General features: G+C 48.1%; 1 protein-coding gene across 1 annotated transcript in view; it reads right to left on the bottom strand.

Annotated features, from left to right (window-relative positions):
* Positions 1 to 430: 430 nt before the first annotated feature.
* The window catches only part of adamts18 (ADAM metallopeptidase with thrombospondin type 1 motif, 18), a 293,677-nt gene continuing 281,670 nt past the window's right edge, over positions 431 to 12,437 (bottom strand). The window contains exons 18-21 of the mRNA XM_085992058.1: positions 9,871 to 10,065; positions 7,042 to 7,266; positions 4,677 to 4,821; positions 431 to 1,394 (exon numbers count right to left, since the gene is read on the bottom strand). Of these exons, the coding sequence (XP_085848184.1) occupies positions 1,279 to 1,394; positions 4,677 to 4,821; positions 7,042 to 7,266; positions 9,871 to 10,065 (681 nt within the window). The 3' untranslated portion in view covers positions 431 to 1,278. The remainder of the gene's footprint in view (positions 1,395 to 4,676; positions 4,822 to 7,041; positions 7,267 to 9,870; positions 10,066 to 12,437) is intronic.

Here is a 12,437-nt window from a genome sequence, read left to right as displayed (position 1 = left end):
ACCTGTGTGTTTTTCGGACAAAGTTACACCCAGCTCTCTAGCACCTCATTCGCGTCCTATTCTGTCTATTTCCATTTAGAGTTTGGGTTGGGGCGGCGGAGGGCGGGGGGGATGTTAAGTGCACATTTCTCCCATTCAGTTTGGAGGCCAGGATTAAATATGTGGAAGGCGCTGCAGTGAGGTCTGAAATAACCCTCTTTCAGAGAGCAGGCAATGGCATGCTAGACTGAATGGCCTCCTTGCGTGCTGTACGATTCTATGACTGAGCGCATCAACGCTGTGCTTGCCGTGTGTTCCAGAGTCTCGACCTCTCTCCAGCTGCCAAGACAGGTTGAAAAATCTGTGGAATCGCACGTGCACGCACGGGCTGTTTGGATCTCTCCTCTTCCCTCCGCACACGCCCACCCGCCCCCTCCCCACTACGCCCTCCCGACAATCTCTTCTTCAAAATACAAGCCTATCTCTTTCCATTTTGAAAAAAAAAACACACACCATTTGCAGTACGAAGCTGTGGGTCGAGGTCTGTAACGCTGATTGTGACAGCTTGACCAGCCAGCTCAAAGTCCGGCTGGAAATTAGCACCACGAAGGGTTAATGTCGCTGTTGCCATGTTAATGAAAACAGTCGTTCTCCTTCCATCAGTAAGTGCATTATCTTGTCTCTCTCTCTCTCATAAAGCTTCTGCAGTCCACTGGCTCTGGCCATAGGATTTTTTTTTTATATACACACATACGACAGCAATCAATTGCAGTCCACAACAAACTGTAAATACATTTTTTTTTAAAGACGATAATACACATTATATATATATATATATATATATTTATATTCCCAGGTAATCACCAGATTCTTAGCGCTGAAGATGATTCGATTTATCCAGCTGGGGTCTCAAAAAATAAAATAAAATTCCGTCAACAGAAGCTGAACTGGATGGTGAACACTTCAATGTTTCAATGTCTGTGTAGCACCAACTGATAAATTGGCCATCTCTGCACCACTAGTCCTTCAAGTCATGCCGGATACCGGACGTCCACCCTGGGTGGGGGAAAGCGGCCCATCAAGTCCATTGTCCAGACTAGCACCTACTGAGGGAAATGAAGGGGGGCGCTGAGCTAAGGGTCCGCCCTTTCTCCGGACGCGGTCAATGCAGGTGGTCGATGCCTCTTGACTGGGAGCAATAAATAACCTTGGTGGGGGGGGGAAGGCGGATGGAGGAAGGGGGGGTGCGGGGGTTAAGGGAGAAGGTTGAGATCAGCGCGGCGGCTAAAATGGCGATCGCTATCGGTTGGTTTTGCTGCAGGATTTGCAGCACTGCTTGCCGTAGAACTTGTGGCCGCAGACGCCATGTTGCGGGACCAGGTGGCACCAGCTGAAGAAGTCGACGCAGCTGAGATCTTCGAAAGAGAAGAGAGAAGAAAATATAAACCTGTGACGTCTGAAACTCGCGACGCAAATCGTGTAACACTGTTGACCGATTTCCTATCCACCTCCGAAAGGCGCCGGCTCTTGCTTCGGGACGGCTCAGCTTCACAGGCACAGCAACCCGTGCCTCACCCACGAGTGAGCCCGCCAGTGAGTGCCAGCGGGTTATTCCATGTGGGAGCATCAGAGCCAAGCCTGATCCCGCCCTCCCCCCTCGCACGCACAAATTTTCCAACAGGGGTCACTGCCAATGTTCCCTTTAAGCTCCGTGGCCGGCTCACTGGCTCTTCAATTAGAAAAATCGCGCATGCGAGGTATTCCGAATGGGCAGCGCGGCCGGTTAAAGGAGCCACGCACACAAATAAAAATGAACGGTAACATTGGTCACTACATAGTCATCTGGTGCGGTTGTTCCTGTTGCATTTTCACACTCTTCCCTTGAAGTAGTGGAAGGATTCACAATCTGACAGGCCTCGTGACATGAACTCTCCTTCCGTGGCCTTAACCATCTTTATACCAGCCCATGGGGGGAGGGGGGTTTAGTTCTATACAGTGGGAGGGTTTTATGGGCCTCCACAGCCCATACGATGTGAGGGGGGGGACACCCACTGGACACGAGTGTCCCGCTGGATGACAACTGGTGGAGCACCGGTCTCCACTCACCGGGACTGTCCGGACCGGGTTTCGAATCCCCAACCTTCTGACTCCGAGGCGACAATGGTTCCCACTGAGCAAAAGTCTCGCTCCATCTGGTGCAGGGAACCCGGGCTGGTTTTTCCCATCTCTCTAGCCCTGGGTGGGTGCTTTATCCAACTGTACCACTGGGATCAGCCAAGTGCAGGAATTGAACTCAGGACCTTCCAGCTCAGTACCACAGTGGGCAGTGCAGAGACCGAATGAGCCAACAGGGGAGCCAGATGAAAATAACAAAATGGACTTGCACTCTCAGCCACAAACATTTGTCATGGGAATTATATTTTCTTTACAAACGCACACTGAATTTGTCGACAGCAAATAAATAAATCATATTTAGAGGGTCAATTAAGACTTAAACAGGACTTAAATCTGAAAACAATCCCACTTAGGGCTGGATTTACCAACCTCGGCGGGTCCATGGCGGACGACATCGGTGGCGGGTCCCGACCCCGCTGCTGGCTCCAGCCTGCAGTCCAAGATGATTTCCCCCTGATTGGGCTCGTTAAGCCCCGCCCAGCGCGTTTCCAGGTCCAATTGAAGGAAGCCGGTCTGATGATGTCATTTGATGATGCATCATCAGCCGGTTTCCTTAAAGGGACCATGCACAAATTGATTTTGACATTTGTGCTGTCAGTGTTCTACAGCATTGAGGTGCTGCAAACACTGACAAGCACTGCACAAAGGTGCACGGCTGCACCCAGGCTCTCCCATGACTCCCTCCATATGCTTATGGAGGGAGTCACAGCACGCAAGGAGGTTCTCTTCCCTTCCCATGGGCGGAAGAGACATCCCAAGGAGGTCAACGCAGCCTGGTTACACATTGCACAGGAGGACACAAGGAGGGCAGGTAAGGAGGACCAGACTGCAGTGGTGCAAACCTTTCAATGATCTCAGTAGATCATGAAACTTTACTGCAAAGCCACACTCAACCTCATCCTGCTGTGCCACTCATCGCATCTCCATCGCTCTGCCTTCCCTACCCTACTCCTGCACAATCTTACTCACACCAACTTACCTTGCACCTCCACCCATCCCTCTATATCTACATTATCACTTCCCCATCTCACTAGCCATCCCTCACACTCGCCCTCATCCTAGTCCAATCATACCAACTAACAACACACAAGGGTAGGTACTTGTGTGTGTATTAGCCAATATTCATGTGAAGTTTCTGTTAATGTATTGTCAAACATTGAAATCTTTACTTTCAACACTTTACGTTCTTGGACAGATTTGTGTGAACCTTTAGAAATGGCTTAGTGAGTCGCAGTGAATGGTGAGACATAACGGTACCCCCCGCAATGGTGATGAGTGTGAAAGGAATGGCATGGGCATTGTACAGATGCTTTATGGTGTTGGTGTGGGGTGGTGCCAACCTGGCGCATCATGTGGCAGCCAGGTTGTACAGCATCAAGTGAAGTAAATCTGGCCATGGTGAGGCCACCCCTGGCCTCCTGCACAGCAATGTGGTTGGGTGCTGATGCCCTGTGTCCTGTGCAGCATCAGCTGATTGTGGCGAAGGTTGGTGTTGTTGTTGGTGCTGCTGGTGTTGGGGCTGATCATGGTGGGATTCTGAGGACCAAGGTGAGATAGTTTCAAGGGCACTGATGCTGATGTAATAGATGGCAGCTGAACTTGAGATGACAGAATCGATCTGTCAATGGTGAGAGAGGATTTTCCAATGAGGTGACACTGGATAGACAGTTTACTTCAAACACTTGCAACCTGCATAAAGCTCAATCTGTCTTCCAAATGCAGTAAGCAACAGCTTCTGAGCTTGGAAAGTGAACAGCTGTGAGATGGGAGTTTTTATAGCACATTTGTAGCTGTCAAGTAATGAGATGATTCCATGGTCATACAACTCCTGACCTGCTTAACTTTACGTGATCCCCGAGCAGCGTGGACCCCGATGGGCGACCTCGTCAAATGTAAAGGTGAGCTCAAAATACTTCTTAATGGGCTGTTAACAAGGCCATAATGACCTGAACTGCCTCCCCAGCCGCTGCTTGTCGGGTCTGTTCGGCGCTGACAGACCTGACATCTGGGAAAGGCGCGTGGCGGCGGGTTGACAGCAGGGGGCCCGACCCGCTATCCAAAAAAAATACATTTACCCACCCGGCCCGCCACCGAATGTGCCTGCTGACCCCCTGAAAAATTCCCCCCTTAGTTTCCACCTTGGGTCCTTGGTCACCTTTGACGATTTAATATCCAATGGAATTGAGAGATACACGGAAATGATCAGATTCTCACTAGTATGGTTGGCCATATTTATAGCCTCCTGTTGGCACCACAATGCAACATGTCAATCATCAATATCCTGCCTTTCGATTGGCTAAAAGCACTGGCCATGGGCGTCATTTTCAAAATGGACAAACCTTCCTTTGGTTGGTAATTGTAGTAAAAACAATCTTGGTTTGAGTAAAAGGAGAGAGGGTCCAAACAGTACACATAGCACAGGGGAGAGGAAAGCGCAAAATATAGCAAATAAGGTCAAGGGGCTTGTGACAGAAAAGAAAGAAATGGGCGTCAGAGTGACTGGCACCCACGGGCAGTCTTACCTTTCCTGGGCGACGGGCAGAAGCTCGTATTACAAGCTCTCGACACTGCCGGCTTCTGGTGTGGTAGACATCCCGCAGAGGGCCGCCCCTGCCTCAGGCAATGCACGGTGCGCATCTGGACCCCTCCCCCGCAGGTCACTGTGCACTGCAGAAGAAAAGGGGAAGCATTTTTAATTACAATGGAAGGAGGGCCACACTGGGTATCGCTCCCACCGAAAGCCATGACATTCCCGTTCAGATGGGAAAGGAGACGGGCATCAGTCAGCTCAACGCAGTAAGCCCAGCACATAAAAACATAATAAATAGGAGCAGGAGTCGGCCACATGGCCCCTCGAGCCTGCTCCGCCATTCAATAAGATCGTGGCTGATCTTCGACCTCAACTCCACTTTCCCCGCCCGATCCCCATATCCCTTGATTCCCCTAGAGTCCAGAAACACTGTCAGAAACCACTGCTACTACATTTTGTTGAAGGTCACTGTAATATACTTGGGGAGAAAAAATGAAGGACAGAGACACGATGGGCCGGATATTCCGACCCCCATGGGTGTGTACGAGGTGTGTACGTACCTGTAGGGGCCTCGCAAGTGCCAATTTCAGGTATGCGAAGTGCATGCGCTGAAAACCGGCACTTGCGATCTGTGAAGAATCCTCTCGACAGATCCTCCGCCTGCCCAGGAGAAGGGCCTCCGCGGGCAGGGAGTTCTGCTTTCTGCACAACCTCCGCCCGCTGAAAACCTTTACAAATCTCACGCCTGGTAGAAGCCTGCGTAAGGCCTGCTTTTACCAGCATAAGAGTTTAATAAAGTAAAAAAGTATTTTTTTTCACTCATTTATAATTTAAAAACTTTTTAAAAAGTTGTTTATTTTTAGCCAAGTAAAACATTTTAATTGTTTTTTTCAAAAAATTAAATTTTTGTTTAAAATATTTAACTTAATGTAATTTTAACTAATTTTAAATACGTGATTTAAATTTTTTTTTTAATGTTTAACTGTTTTTTGAGTGATCCCCATTCATACTTTTAACAGATGGTCCATGTCTCTGAGGCATACAGCAGGGCGGGTATCACTGCTGCTCTGTAGACCATGAGCTTAGTGCCGGGTTTGAGGTCCTGGTCTTCAAACACTCTCTTCCTCAGGCGACCGAAGGCTGCACTGGCACACTGAAGGCAGTGTTGGACTTTGTCGTCGACGTCTGCCCTTGTTGACAGTAGGCTCCCGAGGCCCACGTTGTCCAAGGCCTTGTCGTGGATTTTGATAATCGGGGGGCAGTACTGTGTGGCGAGGACAGGTTAGTAGAGGACCTTTGTCTTACGGATGTTTGGTGTTCATACCAAACCATGTGACAAACCATGTGATAAGACATTACAGTCACCATCCCAACCAATCTGTCACTCTCAGAAAGATTGCAACACGGAATGATAGGAGCATACTTGTGATTTGGGTTCCTGATTTTAATCATATGTTAGCAATTTTAAGCCAAGTACTCCCCCCTACACAGGAACAGAAAGAAAAATAGTGCAGAGCAAATAATTCTGTTTAAGTGAGGCTCTCTCATTTACTGTGTGGAAGCTGGGATGAGCCTGCCTTCTGACATCACCCTCTTGTCCTGGAAAACACCAATGGACAGGGGACATCAGAGAATGCCACAGCTTTTTAAAAATATTTTTTTGTGGGATGTGAGTGTCGCTGGCAAGGCCAGCATTTATTGCCCATCCCTAATTGCCCTTGAGAAGGTGGTGGTGAGCCGCCTTCTTGAACCGCTGCAGGCCGTGTGGTGAAGGCGCTCCCACAGTGCTGTTAGGGAGGGAGTTCCAGGATTTTGACCCAGCGACGATGAAGGATCGGTGATATATTTCCAAGTCAGGATGGCGTGTGACTTGGAGGGGAACGTGGAGGTGGTGGTGTTCCCATGCGCCTGCTGCCCTTGTCCATCTAGGGGGTAGAGGTCGTGGGTTTGGGAGGTGCTGCCGAAGAAGCCTTGGCAGTGAATCTTGTAGATGGTGCACACTGCAGCCACGGTACGCCGGTGGTGGAGGGAGTGAATGTTTAAGCTCGCAAGTTGACCAACTAGAATGCCCATCTTTCATCAGGTCTAAAACTGGGCAGGGGGGCAGAATAGGAGGAATGGATTAGAGCCCAAGCTCTGGTATTTGCTTTGCTGCTGATGAAAATTAATTGACCACCTTCAAAAGTTAACACCTCCACATCAGAAGACAATGAAGGAGCGGGGAAAACAATGACCGTAAATTATATAAACGAGTCTTAAAAATAATTTCTGAAGCTCCCCCCGTTCCAAAAAAAAAATCCTTAATGGCAATACTGGCATTATACACCGTATGCATAATTCAGCCTTGGCCTACCCACCTGTTGCCATGGTGATGCATACCACGCTGACGCGGCATTGTTGAGCATTCGGTCCATGGAGGATTTGGGGCAGACTCCCAGGTTACAAACACGTTCAAGGTCAACATTTGCTTTGGGCAAGTGACGGCATCTTCTCTGAGGAAACTCAATGTATTTTCCAGATAGACTTTTCTCACTGCACTTCAGCTCCCTTGTTTGTAGGCCGGGACCGCAGGATACAGAGCACTACATAAGGCCAAAAAATATATATGTAAACATTAATGCCTTATATTAGAAAAATAATTGCAAAGAATTTTTTAGAAGTTACAAAGTATTCGCAGCACAGGGACAGGCCGTCCAGCCCAACAGGTCCGTGCCAGCGTTGATGCCCACCACACAAGCCCCCTTTTAGTTCAAAGGAGGCTGGAGTACAAAGGGGTGGAAGCGATGCTTCAGTTGTACAGAGCCTTAGTCAGAACCCCATCTGGAGTCACTGCGTTCAGTTCAGGGCCCCGCACCTCAGGAAGGATATATTGGCCTTGGAGTGGGTGCAGCGCAGGTTCACCAGAATTAACCCGGATTAAAGGATTAAATTATGAGGACAGGTTGCATTTATTGGTTTGTATTCCCTTTGAATTTGAGAAGGTTGAGGTGGTGATCTAATCGAGGGATTCGACAGGGTAGATACAGAGGAACTATTTCTTCTGGTAGGGGAGATCCAGAACAAGGTGGCACAATGTTAAGTTAAAGCCTGACCATTCAGGAGTGAAAGCAAGAAGCACTTTTTCACCCAAAGGGTAGCGGAAATCCCAAAGTCTCCCCCAAAAGGCTGTGTGTTGCTGGGACAAAAGATTGAGGTCGATTTTCGTTAGTTATGGGTATTAAGGGATGCGAAGCAAAATGGCGATGAGCTACAAATCACCCGTGATCAAAGGTAACGGCAGAACAGGCTCGAGGGGCTGATTGGCCTGCTCCCGTTCCTATCAGCTAGTGGATCTCAACTGGAGCAACCGAGGCTCGACAATTGTCCTTACTCTCCATGGGCTAGGCAGGAGGACAAATCAATCAAGGTTCCTGTCTTGGATCCATATTCTGCTGGCAAGTGTGTGGGTAGATATCTGAGGAGGACAGGACATAGCTGGGCTGTGATGGGCACACAGATAAAAATAAAGTCCTGTTGGCATTCACTGGGCTCACATATGAAGAATGGGAAGAACGTTAAAAGAAAAACAGCAACAGCCCTTTCTCCCCCAAAGGTGTTTCTTCACTCCGTCTCTCCAACTTTTAAACAAAATGTATTGACTTGTTAAAAAAGTAAGAGTTTTCCCTTTTCAATTTTCTCTCACTGTGCCGTGCACCATTGTAACCATCACCCCCACCCCCATTACGTGGTTCAAGGAAGAATGCAAGCAAGACCTAGCTTGAGCCAGCCAATTTCCTCTCTCTTCCTGTGGGGAGGTTTACATAGAATTGCAGGAAATTTACAGCGCAGAAAGAGGCCATTCGGCCCAACCAGTGCTCTTGCTCCACACGAGCCTCCTCCCACTCTATTTACTTCATCTCACCCTATCAGCGTATCCCTCTATTCCTTTCTTCCTCATGTGCTTATCTAGTTTCCCCTTAAAAGCATCTATGCTATTCACCTCAACCACAGGAGAAATGTACTCAGGGTGTGGTGAAATTGTGGAACTCGCTACCATAAAGAGTGGTCTCGTGAAGTGGTGCGCCGATAACAACCTGGCCCTTAACATCAAGAAAACCAAAGAAATCATTGTGGACTTCAGGAAGTCTAAAGGCGGAAGTCACACCCCCATCCACATCAATGGGGCTGTGGTGGAAAGGGTGGACAGCTTTAAGTTCCTCGGAGTCCACATCACGGAAGACCTCTCCTGGTCCCTCAATACCTCCTCTCTGGTGAAGAAGGCCCAGCAGCGCCTATATTTCCTAAGGAGGCTGAAGGGATGTAACCTGTCACCCCTGATCCTCTCTAACTTTTACCGCTGCACAATAGAGAGCATCCTGACGAACTGTATCACAGTATGGTATGGCAGCTGTAGCTACTATGACCGGAAAGCCCTGCAGCGGGTAATCAAAACTGCCCAACGCATTACCGGCACCCGGCTACCGACCATAGAGCACATATACCAGAAACGCTGTTTACGGAGGTCACGGACCATCATCAAAGACCCTACCCACCTCAGCCACAGTCTGTTCGTCCTCCTGCCATCTGGGAGACGCTACAGATGTATTCGCACCCGAACGACCAGATTTAGGAACAGCTTCTTTCCCAGGGCTGTCATCCTACTGAACTCCACAAATAAACTCTAAAGCCTGCACATCTGCCAATGCACTTTATTATGGTTATGTTTATGTTAATGTATTACAAGCCAAATGTATGTTGAATGTTTAAATGTCTTAATCTAAATGTACACTCTTGGGAGCCGCAAGCCTACATTTCGTTGTACTGCACTTGTGCACTAACAATGACAATAAAGTTGATTATTATTATTATTATTATTATTGCTATTGGAATAGATGTATTTAAGGGTAAGCTAGATAAGTACACGAGGGAGAAAGGAATGGAAGGATATGCTGATAGGGTGAGATGAAGAGGGGTGAGAGGAGGCTCGCGTGCAGCATAAACACCGGCACAGACCAGTTGGGCCGAATGACCTGTTTCTGTGTTGTAAATTCTATGTAATCCCAATGTCACTCTATAACTGGGCACTCAGCCTCCAATTTGCCTCCCTCCAGCAATGTCCCTGGCTTAGTTCAGCAGGTCCTGAACCCATATCCTGAGGGTCTACGGCCCACAAGGTCACAGCAGCAATCTCCTTATCTCTAAATTACCTCAGCCCAGGTTGACATGATCCACCGCAGTCGGTCGTTCTTTGGGCATCTTCGGAGCACACAGATCTCCTGACTCTTAGGCTTCAGTTCCTGGTTGCACAGACTGTCCAGTATGACATGAGGCTTTGGTGTAGGGTTTGTGCTTCTACAGTAGACAACGCGCTTCTTCATTCCCCGGCCACAAGTTTTGGAACACTGGAGACAAAAGACATTTGGTATTAATTTGACAAACGTGCGACAGGAAAGAAAAAGGGGTTACTTGTAAATAATGGTTCATTATATCTCTCAGGACATCTTTTTGACATCCTGAGGTCATGAAAGGTGCTATGTAAATGCAAGTCTTTCATTCTTTTGAAGTGCCATGGCAAAAATGTTCAGCAGGATACCAGGAAAATTCCATGCTCTTCTTTGAGTAGCACTGCGAGATCTTCAACATCCATCCGAACTACTGGAATAAGTACAAGGTGCCTCGGTTTAGTTTCCCATCTGAAGGGCAGAACCTCTGAAAATTCAACACTCCCTCAGTTCAGCCTGGATTATGTCCTGGACCAGAGCTTGAACTCAAGGGTCTTCTGATTTGCACACCAGTCACTGAAAGCAAACATGCAGGTGCAGCAAGCAGTTAGGAAGGCAAATGGTATGTTGGCCTTCATTGCAAGAGGATTTGAGTACAGGAGCAAGGATGTGTTGCTGCAGTTGTACAGGGCCTTGGTGAGACCACTCCTGGAGTACTGTTTTGGTCTCCTTACCCAAGAAAGGATATACTTGCCATAGAGGGAGTACAGTGAAACATAGAAACATAGAAGATAGGAGCAGGAGTAGGCCATTCGGCCCTTCGAGCCTGCTCCGCCATTTGATGAGATCATGGCTGATCATCCAAACCCTAGCACCCGGTCCCTACACCGACAGCCATCCCACCCAAGCCCTATTCACCAGACTGATTCCTGGGATGGCAGGACTGTTGTATGAGGAGAGATTGGGTCGACTAGGCCTGTATTCACTAGAGTTTAGAAGAATGAGAGGGAATCTCATTGAAACGTATAAAATTCTGACAGGGCTAGACAGACTGGATGCAGGGAGGATGTTTCCCCTGGCTGGGGGGGTCTAGAACTAGGGGTCACAGTCTCAGGACACGGGGTAGGACATTTAGGACTGAGATGAGGAGAAATTTCTTCACTCAGAGGGTGGTGAACCTGTGGAATTCTCTACCACAGAAGGCTGTGGAAGCCAAGTCACTGAATATATTTAAGAAGGAGATAGATAGATTTCTAGACACAAAAGGCATCAAGGGGTATGGGGAGAGAGCAGGAATATGGTATTGAGATCGAGGATCAGCCATGATCATATTGAATGGTGGAGCAGGCTCGAAGGGCCGAATGGCCTACTCCTGCTCCTATTTTTCTCTGTTTCTATGTTAAGAGCCAAGGGTTTTACCAACTGAGCCAAGCTAATACCCAACCATCTGAGCATTAACCGGCAGGGAGAAAGCAATTTGCGGCTGAGTGACGCTTAAAAGATTATGCTGCCTAATTCAAATTTATTAATAATAATCTGTAAATCACAATGATGTAAAACATGCTGAGAGAACCATTTCATTACACCCTCCCCTTTACTTGTGGGTTTTTTTGGGGAAAGAAAGGAGGACCAACAGAAAGATTCTGGTGGCAACTCAGCATGAGAATCTACGGACGGAGGGGCACACGGCTGCGATTGATGGATTTTTGTGAGGTTAAGGGTATTAAGGGACATGGAACCAGGGCGGGTAAATGGAGTTAAGACACAGATCAGCCATGATCGAATTGAATGGCGAAACTGGCTGGAGGGCTGAATGGCCTTCTCCTGTTCCAATGTTCCTTCCTATGTACGTGCTTCCATTTTTCCGAGACGTTCTGCCTGCGGATGCCGTGATTTACAAAGGACCTCACGACAGATTTTCACCCTATGCTCCAAGCTACCTTGCTGCAACCTCTTCCATGTCCAGCTCGCAACTCCCTTTCCATTTATGCAACGGGGGGGATCATCCCGGGCTAGCACCGCGGGCACCAGCCACACAAGAAACAGCCGTTCGCGGATGTATAAAGCAATCGACCTACATCTTCTTTGCTCAATCAAGTGATTTCACCTCCTTCCTAACGGACGACCAACAGAAAGAGTGAGAGAGCCGTACGGTTTTAGAGTGGTAGTGTCCCAAAAGTCTAGAGGGTAATAAATTGCGCCCACATGGCCCCTACATGCTCCCTCAGACAATGTCACTAGTCACGTGAATAGGAAAGGATTTCACCGGAAGGTCAATCCATTTGCAACCATCAACACCACATTTTGCAACTCAAGATGGAGTAGGTGAGGAAAAGCTAGATAAGTACATAAGAAATAGGAGCAGGAGTTGGCCATACGGCCCCTCAAGCCTGCTCCACCATTCAATAAGATCATGGCTGATCTTTGACCTCAATTCATCTTTCCCGCCCTATCCCCATATCCCTTGATTCCATTAGTGTCCAAAAATGAGGGAGAAAGGAATAGAAGGATATGTTGCTAGGGTAAGATGTAAATAGAGTGAGAGAAGGGTT

This window comes from Somniosus microcephalus, chromosome 6 (genome assembly GCF_052327205.1).
Source record: "Somniosus microcephalus isolate GS21.2 chromosome 6, FLI_Smic_1.0, whole genome shotgun sequence".
Taxonomy (NCBI): Eukaryota; Metazoa; Chordata; class Chondrichthyes; order Squaliformes; family Somniosidae; genus Somniosus; species Somniosus microcephalus.
This window is presented reverse-complemented; position numbering and strand designations above follow the sequence as displayed.